The sequence below is a fragment of the Rhipicephalus sanguineus genome, chromosome 2 (genome assembly GCF_013339695.2).
Source record: "Rhipicephalus sanguineus isolate Rsan-2018 chromosome 2, BIME_Rsan_1.4, whole genome shotgun sequence".
NCBI lineage: Eukaryota > Metazoa > Arthropoda > Arachnida > Ixodida > Ixodidae > Rhipicephalus > Rhipicephalus sanguineus.
In genome coordinates, this window is record NC_051177.1 from 138821939 (window position 1) to 138846927 (window position 24989).

The 24989-nt window shown below is 48.4% G+C and overlaps 2 protein-coding genes across 2 annotated transcripts in view; both read right to left on the reverse strand.

The window, feature by feature from the left end:
- Positions 1 to 24989, reverse strand: part of LOC119383707 (calumenin-B-like) — a 583129-nt gene that overhangs the window by 187593 nt on the left and 370547 nt on the right. The gene's annotated exons all lie outside the window — the stretch shown is intronic.
- LOC119381901 (uncharacterized) lies at positions 13292 to 23908 on the reverse strand. Its single transcript, XM_049412929.1, has 6 exons — positions 23851 to 23908; positions 23200 to 23215; positions 17317 to 17983; positions 16795 to 16846; positions 14072 to 14722; positions 13292 to 13518 (listed from the first exon to the last, which is right to left on the reverse strand). Exons 1-6 carry the CDS (start codon positions 23906 to 23908, stop codon positions 13292 to 13294), a joined length of 1671 nt encoding a protein of 556 aa, XP_049268886.1.

Genomic DNA, 24989 nt, shown 5'->3' on the forward strand with positions numbered 1-24989 from the left:
GCGGCGGGGGTGCTGTTATGCCAGGGCTCCCAACCCAAACTTCCTTGCTTCGACAAGGAATTCAAGCTGGTAAAACGTCTGACGCAACCAGCGTCGACACCCGCTGATGCAACGAAGCGGGAGTCTTACGCAATCCCCGGCAACTCCGGCGCTGCGCCTGACGCAACCGACGGAAATCTCTCCCGCAACGTGCGGCAAGCCCTCCTCCCCGCGGATCCGGTTCGAGCCAGCGACCAACGGCGGTTCCTGATTGGAGGCTTCGCACTACTGGCTGATGCAAGCGATCGCCCAGGGCTATAAAAGAACCAAGCTGCGCGGAGAGAGAGAGACAGAGAGACAGCGAGACAGCGAACGAAGAAATCGCGGGTCGTCGTCGCACCGCTGTGCGAGCCCAATAAGCTGTCGGCCCCAGCGCCGAATATGTAACGCCTCTGTAGATATGTATATAAATTTGCCTTAACTCACCGTCGCCTTGATCGCTCCGTCTATCAGCTCTGCGCAGAAGCAGTCGCAAACTGAGACACCCGTTTCCCAACATTGCGCTCATCTGCACTCTGCTTTTTGTTTTGCCAGTGAAGTTGGCCGAATTTCGTTGCTTCGCGGTTGCCAAAGGCCACATTTTTTTAAAATTTGAAGGCGGCAATGGGCTCTTCACACGACTGACCTCAAATGCCCCCATTTGACCTCAGCAACTAGTAGCTACATACTAAATCAACTTCAACTACCGCCGTAATTTATGAGTAGTCATTTTAAGATGTCAGCTGCTACATAAAAAGTGATTATGAAGGTAGCAAGCAAGTATTACAATTAGCTTATTTTTGAGGATTTGCCGACACATTTCTCCAAAAGTCACGTATACCGCTTGGAGAACTGGTGTACTGTTAGGGAAGAGATTTTTCATAAGCAGTACGGTACATTGTCTGCGCCAGTTGCTGTTCTCACGCGGCCAATTCTGTAGCCCTTCTGGCACACATGCATATGGTCACACACCAAAAAACAAATAGAAACCTCTTACATCCGGAGCCCACGATCGTCGTCGTTCCAGTGATGGCTGTAGTATTCTCCAAAAGATCCTTGGCGTCTATGTATCCGGTCAGCCTTGCGTACATGACGTTGTCGTCGATTTTGATCAGAAACTGCAAAACATTACTTCTTTGTGGTACCAGGACTGTCACCTAATGCCCACCTCAGTGACATGCCAGATACATGAGTACATCACACAATATAAGCATGCACCTAAAAAATCTGGGGTTTTGTGATTTCTGCAGTAAAATATACAACATCATAAGTGATGCTGTAGAATGTGGCAAAAGCAACGAAAAATCTTTAGTGGGAAAACGGAATTATTTATACTATTAGGACTGAAAAGATGGCCACTTGGTTAGTTGACAGTCCAATGCTAAAATTTTCAATTAGCAGCAGTAAAACAAAACACGTGCACTTGAAAGCTTTATCCATAATAGTAAGTCGTAATATTTGTTTCTCAAATACATAACAATTATCTACGTGAGCTTTGGTTTATGCAAACAATTTTCTTTATTTATATTTTTTAGGCTAATGCACCAGCGCAATTGGTGCGCGTCATGAGAAGTGCAGATGCGACACCCTGCACTGGAGTGCTCAAACTCGTATTGTCCTTCAGTACGCATAGCTGGAAGAAGTGAGGCTGTGTGTGCCAGCCATTGTCACAGTATAACACCGCAATATTTCTCAGGAGGTACCCTACAGGTTTTCATTCTACACACTTAAAGGGGCTCTGCAACACTTTTCTTAGTATATGTTGAATGGCTTCCTTAAAAGAGCTCATGCAGGGATTTGTCGCACACGTCAAGCGATTTCTCTCTCCTCTCGTACTAGCTAATTGGCTGAAAGCTACGCAGGGAGGGTATGACAAGGGGGCAGAAAATGCGTCCCTTCATCAGCATGCGTCATGGCCTTGAGTATTTTCTTTTTTTTTTCTTCGAATGCCCGGCTTGCTTTCAGTGTGATCACGAGTGCGCGCCCGGGCACGTGGTGGTATCTTGCGGTAGCTGCAGTAATTATGCAGCTCCCGATGAATAAATCTGCCAATGGCCATGAACTCTGGGTTTATGGCGCAGACATTTGGGTTTATGGCATCATTTGTCGGGAGTAGAGGGAACAATTTGTAACTGACTTTGAGAAGTCATTGGAAATGCCAGGCCGCGTGCTACACTATAATGGTTGGCTCACATGTTCTCAGGAGCCTTGACTACCGATTGGCAGCACTTTGTGACAATGTTGAAACAGTGTTTCATGGCAACTTTGAATTTGGTGCTCATACTTCAAGGTGCAACAAAGGCTGCTTCCGTCACTATTCAGACCTAATCAGTAAGCTGGGCTCCTACAGCCGTCAATGCCCTTTCATGGCTGCCGTGATAGAGCAGTGGCATGGCCTTCAAGTGTATGCAGATAGGTAGCATGTATCACGGGCGACAGCGAGCATTGCCTCAAGGGGAGGGAAAGTCAAGCAGGACTAACTGCGCATTGAGAGAGGTATGCTATGAATATCTGTCATTGTGGTGCTGAAAATTCGGGGGATTGTGTGCAAGGTTCATTGCAGCATTTACTACTTGTGCACAACAAAATGCAACTTCTAAATAGGGCTACTAAGGTACGCTCACAGAAGAGATAGAGTAAAAAAGGTGTCTTTTTGTCCCACAAACATAACGGTCATCTGGGTTGCTTGCGTTTCCTATCTTGAAAACTCGGAGCTGGCAACTTTCCTACCAAGAATGCTATGTCACGCTGATAGCGCACATGCCGTTCGTGACCAGAAAGTACCGGACGCGCGGCGATAATGCAAGGAAAGGAAGGCAAAATAAATGAAGGTTGTTGCTGTGAGACAAAAAGACACCCTTTTTACTCTATCTTTTCTGTGAGTGTACGTTGCACGGGAGGGAATCGACCCTCCTGCTCCCCCTAACTGATGCAGGTGCGTGCATGTGTTTGTAAGATTACTTGACATTTTGGTATCATTACATGTTCCTTGTTAAAAAGGTCTATGGTAAAAGGTCTTTATCGTAAAACTCACTGTTTTACCATAAAGTGTCACACAATTTAAAGCGGATTGGTCAGCAGGCTAGAGTCGGGGCAGCAGGTTAGAGTCGTTTTGAGGGTGCCTAATAAGTTGTCAAAATTGTGTAACCGCGTCAACAGCACCCCCGATGACAGTATCACCTGTAGTAAGCAAAACAAGTCACCCTTCGTGCCATGTATCCGGAACGTCATCTACCGTAGAATCTGTCATGCGGCAGATTCTACGTCGGCCAGACTGGCCGATGTTTAAATGATAGACTTCTCGAGCACAACAATAACGTGACCAGTTTTGTTAGTGGCCATCTAGGTATTCATTGTAAGCAATGTGGTTGTCACCCCAAGTTTGAGAATTGTGATGTGTTAGCTAAGAACCAGAATCAAATGACAATAGAACTTATCGAAGCGTATTACATTTCAATGTTAAAGAAAAGTGTGTCAGTACTCCGTCTGTTTTCTATCTGACAAAGAAATTTCGTATTTATCGGCTAACCGTCTCAACTGAACCGCTTATGCCCTTCAATCACGATGCATCATGTGATGATGATCAAGGTTTCTGTTGTATTAGTGTCTCTGTGCCTTTTCATGCTTTGTATCATTTTGTTTGTGACGTGGTGTACCTAGCGAATGTATTTATATACGTTTTCGCCTGAATAAACTTCAGTTGTCAGTCAGCGCTTCGTGTGGTGTGGTGTGTGATCCTTCTTTGTCGTCGTCTTTTACTGCGCTGTTTCCTGTTTCACCATGCTTTACCAACTGGCCAACAAGATGACCTTACTAGTCATTCCAATAGTTCAAATGCACTTACCCCACGCACCAATCCTGTCATCTCTTGTACCTGGGAAATAGTTGGCTTGACAGCCTCCGCATTCGTGTAGGATATAGACATCAAAGTCCATGACGCCTGAAAATAACGATGACAACCATATCACACAGTAGAGATTCGAAAGCTCAGTATATTTGCGTGCTTTGCCAAGTGAAGACATCTTATTGCTCCTGCACACCTCGTTATGTTAAAACCCAGCATGGTGTTTGTTCTTAAATTTCTCTGGCAGATTGGTGGTTTAAATACAGAGCACACATATAATGTAAATCTGAAAGCACACAACACTGTTCCATTAACTGTAGTGACTGTGCTACCAGTGATCATCAAAGCGCACAGTTAATAGTTAGTCTGACCAGGCCTGTAGACAGGGGGAGGGGGCTACATAATGGCTGTGCAAAAAAAATCACCTGTCCACGTATTATTCCTATTTCCTCATCAAGAGCGACGGGCTGCCAGACTACAGACAACATACGGAACCATCAATAATGGAGATCGCACCCATGTACGGTTAGGCCGATTATGACAAGGAAAAGTGCATCGGTGGAAAGAGGGGCAATAGGTACAGCGGCAATATGGAAACGCTCTGTGAATTTGGTACCAAAGGAAGAATACTTTGGGGCCAAAAGTGCTCCACTGCCGTTCAAGCAGGCAAAATGCGAACGCTGGGGCGGTTGGAGCAATATGGAAACGCTGTGTGAATTTGGTACCAAAGGAAGAATACTTTGGGACAGAAACGCTCCACTGCTGTTTAAGCAGCCAAAATGTGAACGCTGGGGCAGTTGGCGCAAGACGCCCTTCGTTGGGCGCAGTAAGGGGCAGAGAGGTAGAACTGTAGCAAAATGGCATGAATGACGCAGTTGGACCACCACTGCATCAGTGAAAAGCCAATGTCCCACCACGCCACAACCGGCTGTCGCTTGATGTGGAGTATCAAGCACCAAAGAATGTCTACGAAGAATGCAAGGAATTGGTTCTTGTAGACCTCTTGAGCCACGACTGCAAACATGAAGAAACGCAGGGATGGTAACACAAGACATGGAAGTGCTGGGCATCATCACAATCATTGTCATCAGCCTGAATGCGTGCAGTGTTAGGCAGACATTTTCTCTGATCGGTTTGTTTATAAGCCACGAGTTTGCCCAGTTTAAGCTACTAGATTAAAGTGCAATTTTTGAACTGTGCGTAACAATGTGGTCTTGTTTCCTGACCCACTCTGTTCTTTTCTTGTCCCGTAAGGTACACCTATCATTTTTTCTTTCTATTGCTCACTGCCTCATGCTCAATTTGAGATTAACTCTTTTCGTAACCCTCCAGGTACTGGCAACATGGCTGGAACAACCCTGGAGAAGCTAAAGAGACCTACAACAAGAGCCACATTTACAAGGAGTCCTCAAAACAACCTCATTAAAAGCAGCTGCAAAAAACATGGACACGAAACGGAGCACATGCACACAGTGCTATCAACTCAAGATTTATTGAAGAACACACACGCATATATACTCAAGAAAAAAAAACGCGATCCCAAACAACAAGTAAAGAGGAGATTTAGTGATTGGCATTATGAATGTGTGCTCTTCAATGAATCTGAGTTGACAGTCAGCGCTGTGTAGTGTGCTCCTTTTCGGTGTCCGTGTTTTTTGCACTGTTTTAATGATGTTATCGTACCAACTCGCCCAGCAAGACACCCTTCTGATGTTCAAAGCAACCCATAACGCCTGGCAAGAAAAAACAAAAGAGCGTACTTTGAGAAGCATAGAAGCTCTTTTGGCCATTCCAAGAAAACTTGCCATCAGCAAGGATATCCTCTTCAAGGGCAACTGCATAATCGCTCCTGATACCTAGAGCAAATGACTGCTCCAACAGATACATGAGGCACATCTTGGAATAGGAACCTGCATTAAGAAAGCCAGAGAAAATCTACTGGCCTAGGATATAACAATAGATCAAGGAGTTTGCTAAACCCTGAGCAATATGCCAAGCAAGCCAATGAAGCCACAGAAGCAGTCAACGCTATAAAAGAAAGCACCAAGTAATACGTTGGAAATGGTCAATGTATCTCTCTGACCGTGCCAAATCTCGTGATAATGGACAGCTACTCGGGCTACATTGACTTAAAGCACTAACAAGAACATCAGCAGATGTCATCAAAAAACAGAAATATTTGCTTGCTGATACGAAATGACTGGTTCCCCAGACGTGAAAGAGAGACGTCCGTTTAATGGCAATACTAAAGGCGAACTGCTGCACCGGCCACGTACACGCGCCCTCGATGCCGCTTCGGTTTTCTCGTCTTCGATAGAGTCTGGCACGCTCCAAGTTGCTCCGTTCCGCACTATTTTGCAACATCCTCCCAGGGGGGCCAATATGAATCACACGCGTCCATGGTGCAGCTTCAACAGTGATAACGTGGGCGCAACAGAAATAGGTAGGCTCGCTGGCGTCTTTTCCGCAGCTCAGTTGATAGGCGCTGGCGTTGACGAGCCTTGCGTTGCAATGGAAGTGCATTCGCGAGCCTCGAGGCGGAAGCACGTTGTGGCACCGAGGTGTGTCGACTTCCCAGTAAGAATTGGGACGGGATCAATTGCTGGAGCTCGTCGAGCTTGTTCTCTAGACGTCTTCGTGGTCTAATGCTCTTCCAACTGAGCCAGTGGTAACGGGAGGATTTAAGCGGTCTGTCCGTGATCATGAGGCCTGTGTTGTTGAGGTCGTTGATTAACTGCGGCAGGCTGACGTATGAGGAGTTCATGGCCTTCTCATCAACCGCATTCTCATTCTTCTCGTAAACGTGGACGACGTTCGTGTCCATGCCAATCTCGCAGTTCTTGTTAGGAAGTACATGGCAGTTCCTCGGTTCTGTTAGCTTGGGTAAGATATAGAACGGTTGGTTCACTGATTCGAACATTTTTTCCACAGATTCCAGGTCCTCTAAGGGCATTCGCTTTCGTTGGCTGATACTTTCCGTAGTTTTCGGGAATGATTGTTCCAAAGGTTCCATGCACGTCCCTTCCAGTCCTAGTGTTGAACCGAGAAGCTTAGAAGCCTCATTTGATTCATCCAGCGAAACCATGAACATGTCCTCTCCGCTGATTGGCAGAAGCTGAAAGAGAGGCACGTGGTCCAGATCATTGACTTGCGCCAAGTTGTCCTCCATTGCGTTGACGTTGCCATCGAAGGAACTGTTACGCTCCTTGCATTCCTGTACTCCATGCTTGCGTTCCATCTGTGTTGTGCGGTCGAAACGCTCTTGGACGGGCTTTCGCAATCGGCAGACAGCGCACGAATTCCTGCGCGCCGCTCGCTTTGCTTTCAGCAGTGCCTGTTCACTGCGGTCATTGATTTGCGGCTGTCGCACCCCTTTCCGTCCCTGGGACCGACTCTTATGGCGTGAAGGGCGTTCTTGACGTGCTTGATGACGATGTACTCGGCGTGTAAAATCTCCAACATGCGATCCTCGTCGTGGTGCTCGCACAAAAAGTAGCCGATCTGAGAAAAGTTGCGCAAGTGCGGCGTCACCCCCATTCTGCCACCAGTGACGACGACGCGCGCGGCCAAGATGAGCGTCGACATGTTCGCCTGCCGTCTCACCCTCTTCCACCTTCCTGCCGCTGGTGACGGCGTTGTCAACTGGATGATTCTTGTTGCGCTTGGAAATGCCTAGCTCCGATCCAAACAGGTGGTGGCTGCCCTCTAAGGTTCGTGAATGCGCTCCATCTATCCCGATGACATCAAGACACCACATCGAAGGTACATCGAGGTCCACTGCAGAAGAATTACTGCTCGAGACGAGCAGTGCACTTGATGCGAAGTGGATGTCGGACTGAATAGGGCCTTGCACAATCCATCCAAAGGTGGTGTCGATCGCTGTTAGCCTCTCCTTGATGCGATCAATTTTCCCTGTGGTAACTTGCCAATAGGCGTCGGACCCGATGAGGACACTTATTTCTTCCGGTTGCCATGTGGTTGGTTTGAAGCTGTTGGCCACGCTGTACTCCCGTTCGCCGAGCAGGTGCAAAATGTTGGGGTCGAGCGGTGGGCTTGTTACAGAACAGATTTCAGGAATCGTTAAGGCTTCCAGAGTTACTGGTGAGGCGCCGAACTGGCTGCGGAGTCGCACATTGACACGCTCTGCAGAAATTCGTCTTCGTGACTTGGAGCCACCAAATGTGACGATGGAGAGCTCTTCCTTTCCCACGACCGAGCACGTAAGTATCTTTGCCACGTCTGCACGAATGTATGTGCGCTGACTGCCGCTGTCCAGCAGTATCCGCACGAGTAGTCGTCGGTCTCCAGACTCTGCCCAAACTCGGCCTGTCTGCAACAATACAGGCGTAGATTCGACGTGACTACTCTGGGCGGTTGTGACGTTTCGCATTGGTTGGGGCGGTGGTTCATGAAATGCCGGGGATCCACCGCTTGATTGAAGGTCTTCGGCTGGCCTCGATAATTCACAGAGAATCGTCAGGTGGCGTCGATGGCAGGTACCACACCTGAGGTTGATGGATTTTCTGCACAATCTGGCGATGTGATTGCGTGTTCCGCAGCGGAAGCAACAATTAGCGTACTGCAGCCTTGCACGCTTCTCCTCAGCCGATAAGTTAGCGTTACAGAAAGCGATCGTATGATCCTTGCTTTGGCATAGCGGACACGCTGGTCTGACAGGCAAGGTTGACCCGGTTAGAGCTGACGCTGATGGTATAGGTTCCGTGCCATAAATTTCTTCATGCATGTGGGTGCTGGGTTTGTCTTGCAGTGCACGACGCGACAGCTGCCGGCCTTCCTCCCGGATTTCCACTTGGATGCGGAGGAAGGTTAGCATATCCTTGGTTAGCCGCGTTCTGTCTTCAGGAGTTTCGGCAATACTGGGTGCGCAATTTGTTTCCTTGGTCTTCTGCCTGTATATGATGGCGAGATCCTCTGGCAGACATCGCATCAGGACACGGTTTAACACCACGGTGTACTGGTCTAGCGAAACTCCAAGCCCTTCTAAGGTGCTGACGTGAAATTGGACATTGTCGTGCAGCAGACGAAGCTTCTGGACCTCTGATGAGCATTTCACTGGGCTTAGCGCGAGAAGATGATCGATATGTTCGTTCACGAGCAGATCCCGGCGTCCGAAGCGGTCCGTGAGCGTCTTGATCGCAAGGTCATAGTTTTGTTCGGCTAAGCGGATGCCTTCGATAGCCCGCTTCGTGCTGCCGGTTAAATAGGTGAGGAGGTACTTGAACTTTTCAATCCGCGGTAGCTCAGCGTTCGTGTGGATGGTGGCGTCGAAATGGTCCCAAAAAGACTGCCATCCACTCAGACTACCATCGAAAGTCGGTATCTGTAGCTTCGGTAGTTGAACTGAACGCTGACGGTGCTCTCTCAACTGGCCTGCTGCGTCGCCGGAGTTCGGAGATCCGAGGTAGCTAGGCCCGAGTTCAGTTGCTCGAGCCTGAGTTCCGGCATTCCTCTCACGTTCTTGAAGCCAGAACTTGGCGCGTGATACTGCGTACAGAATGTTCTCGTTGTATTCCTGCGCCGTTCCTACTTCCTGGTCGAGGTTCTGTTCGTCTGTGGTCGCAAGGATGACGTCGTCGAGCTGCGACAGTGCTTTCTCCCTGTCCTTGAGGTAATCCATGTGGCCGCTAATCTGAGAGGCGTCAGGATCCGGTTGCTGCAGCAGGTCCGTTAAAAGCGTGAGCGCTCTCGTGTCGCCAGCCCTTAGGGCACCACGCTTCTTGCGCAGCTGTTCCGAGTTCGCCATGGCCGTGACGTGAAGGCGTCTCTCGAGGGGCAGTCCCGGGTTTCGCGGCACCAAATTTAAAGAAATTAGATCGACCGCCATGACTGCCCCGTCTTCTCCCCCTTTAATGGAACACTCTAATCCTATAATGATGATACGTATGCCCCAGATGCGGTGGTCGTATCATATGGTGCCGTGAAACCCGGGACCACGACTCCGGCTGGAACTGAGACCGCTAGGAGCACCCATGGACTGAAGTGACTGCAGGTGTCGTCTGGAGGTTCGCGAGACGGGAGCCGTCATGTTTACTTTGGCTCCGTACTGACTCGCCCTTCACGACGATGGCCCGATGTTCGCAAGGGAAGACAGTCCATGGAGGTCAGCAACGTACATCTTGACAGCCCAGCCACGTGACTCCAGGCGTCGTCTGGAGGCTCGCGAGACGGGAGCCCTCACGTCTACTTCGGCTCCGTACTGACTCGCCCTTCACGACGACGGCACGATGTTCACAAGGGAAGACAGTTCATGGAGGTCAGCAACGTACATCTTGACAGCCCAGCCGTCGTCTGGAGGCTCGCGAGACGGGAGCCCTCACGTCTACTTCGGCTCCATACTGACTCGCCCTTTACGACGACGACCTGAGGTTTCCAAGGTCTTGGACGTGCACAGAGAGGAACATATCGAGAGCCCTGCACCCCGACCAGTCAACGGTATCTCCGCCCATCACAAGATTTTCTCAACAATGAGAACTTCGAGACGTGCGAGGCCAGGGCGACGAATTTCTGTTCCGACACCCGTCCTGTAGCCCAGCCTTCGAAGCAGCCGGAACATGAAGCGCAGGTGCAAACTACCATAACGAAGGCGGCTTCGATACTCAAGACCCTATAGGTGATTAATATTCTGAATCCCGATCACGCAGGGTTGGCCCTTTAAGCCACCTGCTGTGTACCTGCCTGCCTGATGAAACTTCGCTATAACGGTCCATAGAAGATTCGCGAGGCCAGAATGCCCGGTTCCTTTGGTAGCCCAGGAGGCTTTAAGAACGAAAGGGGAAGTGAACGCTGTGCATCGCCAGCAGACGCATCGCAGCAAATGTTCTACCAAATGCAGCAACGTTAGTGACCGACTAAACATGTAACTACTGAACTCGATGCAAGCCAGTTGACGAAGTTTCGAAGTGCTGTGGGACAATACTCGTCTTTCGATTCAGTGTGTTCATTTGGCGGCGGCGGGAATGTGTTGAAAATGGAAGAAAACGACCGCCGCATCTGGGGCATACGTATCATCATTATAGGATTAGAGTGTTCCATTAAAGGCGGAGAAGACGGGGCAGTCATGGCGGTCGATCTAATTTCTTTAAACTTGCAACACAAGGGGTACCAAGTTTACTCGAGTCTAACAATGCACCTTGCTTTTCAGCACAAAACTGCAATAATTTCTAAATGCATGGAGATCTGAACACCAAACATCAAGTCCCAGGTACCTCCAATCGAATGGATTAGCTGAAAGAGCAGTTAGAGTGTCAAAAAAACAACAAAAAAAACAAATGGCAAGTGAGGGAGATGAAACAAACACAAATAAGGTGTTATAAAACATCCGCAACGTGCCAAGAAACGAGGAGCTCAGGTCACAAGCACAAATGCTCATTAAAGTTCCTGAAACCTGAAATTTTTAACCTGAAATCTGGGCAATTAGTGCTTGCAGTCCACATGTCTAATATATACTGTGCATTCCGTTTTTTGTGTTTCAAACTTGCTGATTTCATATGCCTCGTAATCTAGCGCTGCATATCACTAGCTTTGTACTTGCACCTATTTTGCCGCACTTGTCGTTCTTAATGTTATTATATATTGTTCTTCTGTGTACTTGCCTTCGTTTTTGATATTAACCTGTACTGTTCCTACTTTTGTATTTGACCTCATTACAGAATGTCTCTGATGCCTGTGACGTACTTGTAAATAAAATAAAATAAAAGCACTGAGCAGGATGCAAGAAGTGTACATGGATGTTCACGAAGCACCAACTCCAAAGTCAACGAAAGATCGAAGCGCAGTTTTCAGCAGTCACCGAGAATCATCATCATCATCATCATCATCAGCCTGTCTACGCCCACTGCAGGGCAAAGGCCTCTCCCATGTTCCGCCAATCCACCCGGTCCTGTGCTTTCTGTTGCCACGTTATACCTGCAAACTTCTTAATCTCATCTACCCACCTAATTTTCTGTCTTCCCCTCACGCGTTTGCCCTCTCTTGGAATCCAGTCAGTTACCCTTAATGACCCCGGTTATCCTGCCGACGTGCTACGTGGCCGGCCCATATCCATTTCTTCCTCTTAATTTCAACTATGATATCCTTAACCCCCGTTGTTCCCTGACCCACTCTGCTCTCTTCCTGTCTCTTAAGGTTACACCTATCATTTTCCTTTCCATCGCTCTCTGCGTCGTCCTCAATTTAAGTTGAACCCTCTTTGTAAGTCTCCAGGTTTCTGCTCCGTAGGTAAGTACCGGTAAGATGCAGCTGTTATATACCTTCCTCTTGAGAGATAGTGGTAGACTACTATTCATGATTTGATAATGCTTGCCGAATGAGCCCATCCCATCCTTATTCTTCTAGTTATTTCACTCTCATGGTTCGGCTCCGCGGTTACTAGCTGTCCTAAGTAGACGTACTCCTTTACAACTTCCAGCGTCTCGCCACCTATCGCGAAGCGCTGTCTCTGCCAAGATTGTTCCACATTACTTTAGTTTTATGCATATTAATTTTCAGACCTACTCTTCTACTTTCCGTATCCAGTTCAGTAATCATGAGCTGTAATTCGTCTCCCGCGTTACTCATCAATGCAATGTCATCAGCGAAGCGCAGGTTACTGAGATACTCTCCATTAACTCTTATCCCTAATTCTTCCCAATCTAGGGCCCTGAAAACCTCCTGTAAACACGCGGTGAATAGCATTGGAGAGATCGTGTCTCCCTGCCGTACGCCCTTCTTTATTGGAATTCTGTCGCTTTCTTTATGAAGGACTATAGTGGCTGTGGATGCGCTGTAGATTCTTCCATTATGTTTATATAGGCTTCGTCGATGCCCTGATTCCGCAGTGCTTGCATGACTGCTGATGTCTCCACCGAATCAAATGCCTTCTCGTAATCTATGAAGGCTATGTATAGGGGTTGTTGTTATCGCGCATTTCTCTATCACCTGATTGATGGTATGAATATGGTCTATTGTTGAGAAGCCTGTAGCCAGGATTTTTTTCAGGGGTGGGGGGTATGGGGTGTCACTTGCTGTAGACCTTGGCTATTTTGGAAAAATACTTATTTTAATTATGTATTTCGAGTGAAACACTTCTCTCCATCAGAGTTTCGAGGGGGGGGGTGGGGTTGGCCTTAGGGCACTCCCCTTGCTACGGGCCTGATATATATATATATATATATATATTGTCACGGTAAATAAAGGAAAACAAGTAGAAACACGGCGAACAGCGGAACAGCTCCGATCGAGCAGCACGTCTTCGTCTTTCTCTACCACCAGCCATCTCTTCGCCACGCACAAATAATGGCGAAACTAGCCGCGCAACAGCCAGATACCCACTACATGTCCGTGTCACTATTCTCCCCCTCGAAAAGCATCGACTCGATGCTTTCGAATGTGTCCAGGCAAGAGCAAGTCTTCAGCGTGTGTAATACGGCTTCATCCTGGCCACGTGGACGGTGTCCGGTTGTGCTGCACGGCGGGAAGATCGTGCACCAGTCTCTGCGACAACTTGGTAGTTGACATCGTTGAGGCGTTGAAGAACCCGATAAGGGCCGAAATAACGGCGTAGGAGTTTCTCTGACCGGCCGCGTTGACGCACAGGACTCCATATCCACACTTTGTCTCCGGGGTGGTAGGCGACTTCCCTGTGGCGAAGGTTGTACCTGTGAGCGTCGTAGTGTTGCTGTGAGCGAATGCGCAAGCGAGCTAGTTGACGAGCTTCTTCGGCGCGTTGCGCATACTGGGCGGCATTTTCGGTGGTGGTCGGAAAGGGGTCAGGTAAAAGCATGACGTCTGACATCGTAGTAACCTCGCGGCCGTGCAGCAAGCGGAAAGGGGTAAATCCTGTAGTTTCCTGCACGGCGGTGTTATACGCGAAAGTTACGAAAGGAAGGACACTGTCCCAGTTCCTGTGGTCCACGTCGATATACATGGAAAGCATGTCTGTAATGGTCTTATTGAGTCGTTCTGTTAGGCCGTTCGTTTGCGGATGGTAAGCTGTCGTCCGGCGATGTACGGTGCCGCTAAGTGTCATCTCTTCTTCCAGCAGTTGGGCGGTGAAGGCCGTGCCTCTGTCGGTTAGAACCACGGCCGGTGCACCATGGCGGAGGACGACAGCATGGATGAAGAAGTCGGCGACTTCCCTTGCAGTACCTCGTGGCAGTGCCCGTGTTTCGCAATAGCGGGTTAAATAATCCGTTGCAACTATTATCCAACGATGACCCGCTGAAGATTTCGGAAATGGGCCTAGCAGGTCCATGCCAACTTGCTGAAATGGTGCTCGAGGTGGCTCTACAGGGTGTAAAAAGCCAGCAGGTTTCACGGGCGGAATCTTGCGCCGCTGGCAGTCTCGGCAGGTTTTGACATAGTGCTTGACGGTACGGGACAGTTTAGGCCAGTAGTACTTGTGGCGAATACGAGCGAGAGTACGCGTGAACCCTAAATGTCCAGAAGACGGTTCGTCATGACACGCATTTAGGATCTCTTCTCGCATCGCAGATGGTACTACCAGAAGGGCGGTTCGAGCGCTGGGATCGAAGTTCCGCTTGTACAGGATGTTGTCGCGAAGGAAAAATGATGAAATCGTGCGCCTGAATGTTCGTGGTGGCTGCGTAAGCTGGCCCTCAAGATAGACGATGAGTGGCCGAAGCTCTAGGTCATCACGCTGTTTCTGGGCCAAGTCAGACGCTGTGACGGCCATGAGGAAACTCTCGTCGTCAGTTTGGTCAGGAGGAGTCGACTCGACTGGGGCGCGTGAGAGGCAGTCAGCGTCGGTGTGCTTGCGTCCCGACTTATAAACCACCGTAACGTCAAATTCTTGGAGGCGGAGACTCCATCGGGCGAGGCGGCCTGAGGGGTCTTTGAGGCCTGCAAGCCAGCACAAAGAATGGTGATCGGTGACTACTTTGAAAGGTCGCCCATACAAATACGGTCGGAACTTGGCTATGGCCCACACGACAGCTAGACATTCTTTTTCTGTGGTCGAATAGTTAGATTCAGCCGATGATAACGTACGGCTAGCGTAGGCGATCACTCGCTCGATACCTTCTTGCCACTGCACAAGGACGGCGCCGAGGCCAATATTGCTTGCGTCTGTGTGCACTTCAGTGTCTGCATTTTCGTCAAAGTGCCCTAATACTGGTGGCGTCTGAAGGCGTCGCTGCAGCTCGCAAAAAGCGTGGCGTTGTTTTGTGTCCCAAACAAAAGCGACGTTGTCTCTTGTGAGGTGGTGCAAGGGTTCTGCTATCTTCGAAAAGTTCGGGACGAAGCGACGGTAGTACGCACAAAGTCCCAGAAAACGGCGAACGTCTTGTTTGTTCGCTGGGGTTGGGAAGGCAGCAACAGCTCGCGTTTTGTCGGGATCTGGGCGAATTCCGTCGCTGCTTACTACGTGGCCGAGAAATTTGAGCTCCTCGTAGCCGAAGTGACATTTTTCGGGCTTGAGTGACAGGCCAGCTGTTCGGAGCGCATCAATACTGCCCGAAGACGCTGAAGGTGCTGCTCGAAAGTCGTTGAAAAAACGACGACGTCATCTAAATAAACAAGACACGATTGCCACTTCAGACCGGACAAAACTGTGTCCATCATTCGTTGAAAAGTCGCAGGAGCAGAACACAATCCAAAGGGAAGCACCTTAATTTCAAAGAGCCCGTCAGGAGTAATGAATGCGGTCTTTTCCCGGTCACGCTCATCGACCTCAATTTGCCAATAACCGCTGCGCAGATCCATGGATGAAAAGTATCTGGCGTGTCGAAGTCGGTCGAGCGAGTCGTCGATGCGGGGAAGCGGATAGACGTCTTTCTTTGTCACGTTGTTCAGCTTGCGATAATCAACACAGAAGCGCAATGTGCCATCTTTCTTTTTCACCAACACAACTGGTGATGCCCATGGGCTCGTAGATGGCTGAATGATGTCGTCAGCAAGCATTTGTTGAACTTGTTCGTGAATGGCGTCTTGTTCTCTTCGGGAAACACGATAAGCATGTTGTCGAATAGGTCTTTCGTTGGGCTCGGTTATGATTCTGTGCTTCACAACGGGTGTCTGCTTGATTTTTGACGTCGTGGCAAAGCAGTCACTGAAGTAAAGCAGGAGGGAGCGAAGACTCTCCTGCTGTGAAGCCGATAGTTCAGAGTTCACGTCAATCTTAACCGTGGACTGCTTGTCGTCGTGAGGACCGGAAGAGAGTTCCGCGAGTGATAAGCTGGCTCTGGAGTCGCTGATTTCTTCGAAGTAAGCGACGACACACTGCCTCATGAAGTGCTGGTATTCAGGACTGAAATTTGTCAGTAGAATTTTAGCAGGCTCTTGTGTCAGTTCCATGAGGCCGCGGGCGACGCATATTTGACGCGATAAGAGCACGGACACATTGCCTTCCACAACTCCGAAAGCGGTTCGGTTGATGTCGCTCACCACGTTAACTAGCACACTCGAACGGTGTGGTATGGTCACTGAATCGTCGGATACACGCAACGCCATTATGTGTGATTCGCATTCGTGCGAGTTTGCGTTACGTGAAAACGTCAGCAGCAGCTCTCGGAGATTTATAATGGCCCCATATTCTCGAAGAAAGTCTAATCCCAAGATAACCTGCCTGGAGCATTCCCGCAACACGACGAAAGTCCCGATGAAGGTCGAGGCACCAATATGCACTCGGGCAGTGCACCTGCCAACCGGCGTCAGTAGATGGCGGCCCGCCGTACGGAGCTGGGGACCACTCCATGGTGTCGTCACCTTTCGGAGAGCAGCCGCGAAGTCGCCACTCATAACGGAGTAATCGGCGCCGGTATCCACGAGAGCGGTAGCCTGGTGATCGTCGACGGGTACAGAAATATCGGCGGAAAGTACGGCGTCGGTATCAGTGAATGGCGTGGTAGAGAAATCAGCGTCGTTAACGTGTCGTGTCGGAGGATGTTTGTCAGAACGATGAACAGCGGCCCTACCCCCGGAGGTCGCTGTCCTCAGTTTTCCTGACGTGGGCGAGGGCTTGGGGACCTGTTTCGAAAACCAGAGAGTGTGGCATAACGATTAGGTGAGCTGAGGCGCCGAGGAGAAGGTGAGCGTGACTGGCGGCCTTGTGCAGGAGGAAATGGCTGCTGAGCTGCCAGGTACTGCTCAATCTCGCGTGGGCGCTCCCCGTTGCTTGGTCGACGCGCGTTAGGGTGAAATCCCTGAAGGCCCATCCTACGATACGCACACTGGCGGTACAGGTGGCCCGCTTCGCCGCAGTGGTAACAAAGTGGCCTGTTGTCCGAGGTGCGCCATACGTTTCATTTCCGGGTGACTTCGCGCGGGACGTCGTACTGGAAGCTGTTCTCGTAGGCATTTGCAGGAACGAATGGACGTGGCGTTCCCGGAAAACTAGAGGTCGGGCGACGGGCTGCAGGAGATTGAGGACTCCGTAATGCTTCGGCATAAGAGAGAACAGGAGCTTCCACGCGCGTGGGGAGCGATGGTTGAGTCACGTTCCTGATTTCATCTCGAATGATGTCACCCAGTACGGTCACCGTCGGCTGAGTAGGAGTAGGGCGAACCTTCTCGAGTTCCTCGCGGACAACGCTCCGCACAAGCTCTCTGAGTGCTGCCAAATCCTGTCCACAGGTGAAGGGTGACAAAGTGGCGACATTAGCTTGGCGGTCGTACTGCAGAGAGCGTTGCTGGAGTGCTCGCTCTATTGTCGTCGCTTCAGCGATGAACTCATCGACAGTAATTGGGGGCTTGCGCATGAGTCCAGCAAAAAGTTGCTCCTTCACACACCGCATTAGGAGTCGAACTTTCTTTGTCTCATCTATTCCTGGGTCAGCGCGTCTGAATAAGCGCGACATGTCCTCGACAAACATTGCCACGCTTTCGTTTGGCTTCTGAACCCGGCTCTGCAGAGCCTGCTCGGCTTTCTCTTTTCTTTCTGGATTTCTGAATGTTTCGCGTAGTTGTCGATGGAATTCTTGCCAGTTGGTGATAGACGGCTCATGGTTCTCATACCACGTGCGAGCGTAGTCTTCAAGTGCAAAGTAGACGTAGCGCAGTTTCTTGGTCTCGTTCCACTCGTTGGCTGCTGCGACCCGGTCGAAGTGGTCGAGCCAGTCATCCACGTCCTCGAACACATCACCATGAAAGGACTCGGGATGCGAGCTGCGTAGACGACGTTTGGGGTGGATGCGGGACGGTCTATATCGCTCTCTTGCGTCTGGCTTGCCGTTGTGGTGGACATTCTTGCCGGGCTCAAGGGACCAAATTAGGGCGGTAGTCCTAACAAGCGGCGGCTGTGGCGAAGTGCCCGGCTTTCCTCCGGAATTGTAGAAATGGTGGCAGGAACTTGAAGTGTCTTGAGTTACAACTAGCGCATTAGGATTATACCCAGCGCCTCCCCCAGTTTGTCACGGTAAATAAAGGAAAACAAGTAGAAACACGGCGAACAGCGGGACAGCTCCGATCGAGCAGCACGTCTTCGTCTTTCTCTACCACCAGCCATCTCTTCTTCGCCACGCACAAATAATGGCGAAACTAGCCGCGCAACAGCCAGATACCCACTACATGTACGTGTCAATATATATATATATATATATATATATATATATATATATATATATATATATATATATATATATATATATATATATATATATAAGAAAAGTAGCCCACAAGAAAATTTTTCCATAGCGCGCGACCAGAGATTTGGACCTGCGACCCCTCGCTCAGTGTTAAACCACTCAGCCATGATCGCACATATTCAAGCTCACTAAGGGCGAGCTATTTATATACTCATTTGCCGTTGATGGTACACAGGCCTCCAAAGTGATTCGTCATGGCGGATGCTTGCTCACAATCACTGACAAGATAGCACAAAGATACAAAGGATGCACTTTCTCGCACTGCCTCTCTTTCGCCGTAATTCTGCATGCCTCTGATCGACCCCATACTTTTCCTGTGCTACCGCACTGCTCTCTTCAGATGAGGTTCGGCAGATGGCTCAGAAATTTCCATGAGCTGTGCTTTCAGCGCAATGTTTGCACTGAAGCCATAGTCCACCTAAAGGAAACCTCACTCGCTGCAACAGCTGTGTTAGCTAAAGGAGTGAGCTGCTCGCCTTTCTTTGCATGCCATTTCAGAGTGTCACCATCGCGTTCATTGCTGCGCCCTTGTACCAAGACTGACTTTGTTAAGACGAAAGCCTTACATGACAGTAATCAAATGCGAAAACTGAGCGTCGGTGTCAACACGAGTGATGTAAAAACTCATGTGATGGCCTCACCATATAATATGATCACGACATCACATAACGTGATTGCTCATGATTATGCCATCACATGTCGTTTCGTCAAAGGTGGGCAGATCACGAAAGCAGTGCAAAAAGGCGAGGTGCAGAAAGCTTGCAATTCTTGCGATCCTGGAGGCTGTGCAATACGTTAGACGCCGAAAGCTTTCAGAGGCGTTTGGGAGAGGATCAATATACAGGTTGAGAAGAAAGAAAGACTGCTTTCGCCTTCCAGTAGTCTTAGGCAAATGCATAAGAAACCTTGTCAGTTTTTGTAAAAACCACCCTTTCTAAAACCATCAGAGTTCCTATCTGGGCAAAAGTGGTAGAATACATACTGCTGCAAACTGTGCCGCAGTTTCCATGGACAAGAGCACCTAGTCCTGAAAAGATCAAAATAATGGCATTATTTTCAAAAAGAATTCATGCCACATGTGCGAATGATGCACTATACACTGGTACACTGGGTGAGAAGAACGCCCAATAAATTACCCCTTTGTCATTAATGCCAAAAGTAAGTTTATGTTTCGCGTATATCAAAAAATGACTCTCTATGCTGAGTTATAATTGCTGGAGCACCAGCCTAAACAGTAAGTGAGAGCCAAAGAGTCACTGTTTGAAAATGATGCAGGTAACTAAATCACTCTGTCCACCAATCACTGTGAGAAAGGCCGCTTCTGGCCAGCATTGTCTCAGCCCTCGCTTTCTCAGGAAGTTCTACGAGTCTTATTCCGATTGTTCCCCCCCGGCCGCCCCTCGTTCCTTTCAACATTTTTTTTCCCCTCTTAGTTGACGGGCGCCCAATTTTTGGAAGCCACCGACGACACTGGATGCATATGCCAGCCAATTACTTCACCCTCTTAGTTGACGGGCGCCCAATATTTGGAAGCCACCGACGACACTGGATGCATATGCCAGCCAATTACTTCACCCATTAAGCAGGTGCTTGCTTTTCAGGCAACCCTTTCAATATCACTTAAAGTAGGCAGGCGGCATTTTAAACGTACGCCGCCCGAGTACCTTTTTTTTTTTGTCGTCTGTAGCTGCCTTCCCCACCACCTTCTGCAGCTCCTTGGCGGACATTTAAACGTAAGCCGCCCGGTTTTTCTCCCCGCCTGTAGTTCCCTTCCTCACCACCTTCTGCAGCTCTTTGTGATGGCTGCACTCGCCCTCTCGCTTGGTTGTACCCGCCGCCCCCCCCCCTTTTTTTTCTCTCTTTTTTTTTCTTTCTTTGCAGCTACCTTTAACTCTGACATGGCAGACCCGAACGTGTTTGCAAACTCTCTTGAAATGTGGCAAGGGCTTTACTCTTCTGCTTTCGAGTTTCTCTCTTTCCAGGCATCAATTACCAACAGCAACAGACACGCCGCCACTGGACATGACGTCATCACTAACCCCATAAAACTAACACGCCAGGGATCACAAGGCGCCTTTGACAAAGATAGGTCCCCTATCGAAACGTCGGCCAGCCTGATCTGAGGCACTTTCTCCTGTTTTGAAATCTATAACGTGTATCCATCCGTTGGCTCCCTTCTTGATCGTGAGAAACCATGAAAGTTATAGACACCGTTCAGGGGCGTAGGCAGAAATTTTTTTCGCGGGGGGGCACCTCCTTCATCTGTTGTGGCGACGAGCAGGCAGATGTGGTCGAGTGTCATTTTCTGCTCTGCACGCTATGGCAAAAAAATTTCGGTGGGGGGGGGGGTGGCGGGCCCGGTGTGCCCTAACGTGGCTACGCCCCTGACACCGTAACGAGAGGCATCAGGGTCTGATGGATACTATTACCCGAGCATAAGGTCTAAGCTCCAGGAGATTCTCGCATTAAGAAGGGAAGAGGCAACTGAACAATAAGACATTTCATTATAAATTAAACAAATCTTGTACAAATCATGGCATGAAGAAGTGCTGGACTCCAGACACGCCGGCGCTTTGTCGCCACGCATTGTGGAACCTTTGTCCTCATTATGAATAAACGTCTCATTCCTCGGTTACCGCTTCCGTTGTCATTGCTAGGGTCACATTTAGCTCAGTCCTTTGGCTCTTGTGCCATGTAACCCAAGAGGCCACGGTGTCACATTTTCGAAAATGCTTTTGGATGTCTAACAATATGACGATGTCACCTTTCTTCAGTTCCTGGTGATGATTGCTCTTAGCCGGTTACATTAATGCACCTCTTATTTCTTTTGTGTATTCTGAGTTCCACCTTTTCCACCATATTTTAATAACTTCTTCATGGAGGCTCCGTGTTTGTTGCAGGTTTCTGTCCCATTCTTCATTGATGTCGCCTCCAATCTTTTGCTTTCAATCCATCAGATCCACTGTAGTCAAAGAAGTTGGTTCTTCAGGTTCAACGCAAACATGTCAATGGTCCATTGTGATACCTTCTACTTCACAGACAAAGGTATGCAGTTCATAAATGCGCTGTAAACGCCGACAAACCATTTTTGACAGAGATGCCTTGAAGCTATGATAGTGTCATTCGTAGAAGCCACTCCGCTATGGTGCATTTTCCAGAATAAATTTCCCGTGATTGGCGACAAAATTTCGCGTCTCACAATATAGTGTTGTCGTGACGATGTTCAATGCCTTATCAACTTTCTTGAGAGTCTTCGCAACTGTTGCTGTAGATTACTGAGCACATCCCTCTTCTTGCCACAAAGAGCTGAAAAGCTAAAACTTTCAGCTGAAGTGTCATTTGCAGTTTTCAAGTCCACAGCTCTTGTTAGTGCGCATGCAGAAATTATTATATAAACTTTGTCTCCCTACGTTTTCAATGCTTGTAGAGGACCTGTGAAGTTTCTGCCAACTATTTTAAATGGCGCAGTCCTTGTTTCTACTCGCAAAGCCGGTGGGAGGAGGGTTCAAACCCTCTTCCCCCAAAAGTTTTTCATTTTGCATTTGTATATACAATTGCAGAGATACAAATGCATGCACAAACATGCACAGCTCCAGATTTTCTTCTTGCCGATGAAGAAGCGTCTCGGCTGCATCAATTTCTTCTGCTGTTAGTTGGCCATAGACTGTCTCGCTGAGTATTGTTGAAGAGGAGGAACATCCAAGCTGTTACCGTCAACTTTGTTGGGTAATTTCCACATTTTTCAACTTCAATTCCTTGTTCTACGATTTTTTCCAACGCAACAAGTACTTCATTCCAGGTCATCGCAGCTTGGACAACCTTTGGCCTAGAGCCACTTAAGTCCCTTCCACCAAAGTTCTACTGACGAAAGCTGTTTTACAGTGACGCCTCTGGTTACTCCAAGCCTTTCTCCAAGCCAGTGAAGACGTTACATGATGACGTCATCAAATGAGATTGTCGGTCAAGAGCTTGCACAGTAGACAATTACTAGTACGGTGCCGGTACAATTCTCACATTTTAGGGGACTATTATTGTTCGGTGTGAGAATGACTTTGTAGGTACCATCAGCTACAGGGGCTGCTTGTCTTAATGGCGTACTCGTGGATAGTACCCCTTGAGTGAAGTAAGATTGTGCATTCTATTTATTTTGCAATTCAACGTGAATCTGCAGACACCACTGGTTGAAATAGAGCATAATGGCAGTGCAAACGGGAATTTACTTTGCAATGTTAAATAGTACATAAAATATTTCACTATGTGTGAGTGGCACTATACATAAATGAATAAGAAAAAAAGAGATTCATTGTCAGTAAAATATTGCAGAGAATTCTAAATGCATGGTTATTAACTTCATTACCTTTCAAACAGATATGACAAAAAGTGCAGTGCAAATTCACTTTTTTACAAAGGTACATGCCCACAAACCATGAACGAGGTACTGTGCAGGGTAAGTTGTTTGTCAGATGGGAAGTCCCAGGTGTTCAGTACTGTAAGGTAGTGTGGGTTAAACAATTAGGCATACCATTTGTTCCAGTGTAAAGCATACACGAAATGATTGAGACAAGGATACATGGCTTATGAAAACTGCAGATTATGCCAAGTTATCAGTGGGGATTAATCCTGACATCAGCAGTTCCTGTTCTGTAGCTTATGCGAACACTGTGTTTCCTGTGCTGACATAAAGGCTGTTGTATTGTGCACCTCAACTAGTGGAATTTTTTCTTTTGCTTCACTTGCCTGGGTGCATTCCCTCCTGCGACCAGGAAAAACAATGTCGTGATAACATGCTGCACTTTGCGAAGCCAACTGCATTCAGCTCATTTATTGACGGGGAGGAAAAGTGCTCCATGATGCTGCCAGCCTTCAACTTATCATGTTGCAGCAAACAAGTCGTTTATTGCCTGAGATTGGTGGCAAGGCATGTCTATCGATACACTTATTAATAAGGCAAAACCCTTCCAAAAGCGAACACAAGTCTATTGACTGGAGCAACACCCAAGAACGCTCTTTGGATCTTTGCTCTCATCTGCAATTTCCCAGCCACATGCTTGCTAACATAGCACATAATGCGAGAGTGTCTCCTTCAAACATAAACAAAATCCAGGCACACGAAGCTCAGCTTGGACAGCGAATGGCCGCATCAACACGTGCACGAAGCTAGAGCTGGAGAGTATGCCAATCACTTGAGTGTCAAGGCATCGCAGAGATTACGAACACACCGACCGTATGAAAAAGCGCTGCACCATCATGCGTGGTACAGCCCAGCCGATGCTTGCTCACACCTTCCTCAAATACTAAACATTGTGCAGTATAGTAAAAGGGGCATGGGTAAGTACAGATGTGCATTAAGCACAGCAGATGGTGCACAGCATAAGACATACAGCTTACCACGGGCGAAGTTGGGCCCTCTTGTTGAGGACCCAACGTCCCAGCCGTCGAGCGACATCGTAAATGTCCTGAAGTGACTGAATCGTCAAGGTCCTTTTCACCTAATCTCCCAGCTCTCTGCTCTCGTCGAACGTCAACGTAATGAGACGGTTGTACTTTTCGTACTGGGCTAGAAAACAGACGTTTCCTTGTTTAGTACTGTAAAACACAGGAGCTAGTTTAACAAGAAGCACGTGAAACTTCATTTGCCAGTTAAAAACTACAAATAATGTCTCCTATGACATCTTTGGCTTCGTCTGTTGGCTTTATTAAGGGGTGTCTAACAACGAGCCCCTCAAACAAAGCCCCTCTTCTTCTTGTATAGTGACGGCTTCATCCTGGCAGACTTTAATGCTTTCTATAGTCGGAGACTCAACAAGTCCGAAGAGGCCCCGGCGCCCGGATGACCGAAGTGCGACAGCCGATCGATTGACTCCGCTCATGCAGAGTGCATAAGCGAGACTATCTGCACTCTCATACCATCATGCACTAGCACTCAGACTATCATGTACTCTGCATCAGTGCCTTTGGCTCACATGTGCATGAAGAAGTCTAAATGGCACGCACACAAAAAAAATCACTTCGTGATTCTGAACAGGAGCTGAGAAATCAACAAGACACCTTATGGAGGGGTCCAAGGGAAAGACATTTTTTTTAAGTGCAGATTGCCAGAACACTCCCAGAGATTTTTGGTGCAGTGGACTTCTTCCAGGGAGGCTGGAGATATCCTACCGGAATCTTTCTAGGACATTTTGAGATGTGCAGTTTGTTGGGTGTTGATTCACTAGAGTTGTCAGACAGGAAGCGTTGAACTCCACATTTGGTAGAGGGGAATCAACTACGACCGCTCTGGGAGCCAAGGCTGAACTTCTGACATTTTATAATAGCATTGTCTCAAATTAGGAATTACACGGTTGTACAATTAACTTAATGTAGCCTGTTTCAATGGTCTGGTTCAGATCGCTGGATGCAAATGTCAGGTTTAAGTGTTTGGTCAGAATTTCTTAGTTGTTGCACCCAATTTAAATATTATATGTTTGGTCTATTCAACCTTCCAGGTGTAGCCTGCATCAGATACTACACTCAACGTCCGATATTGC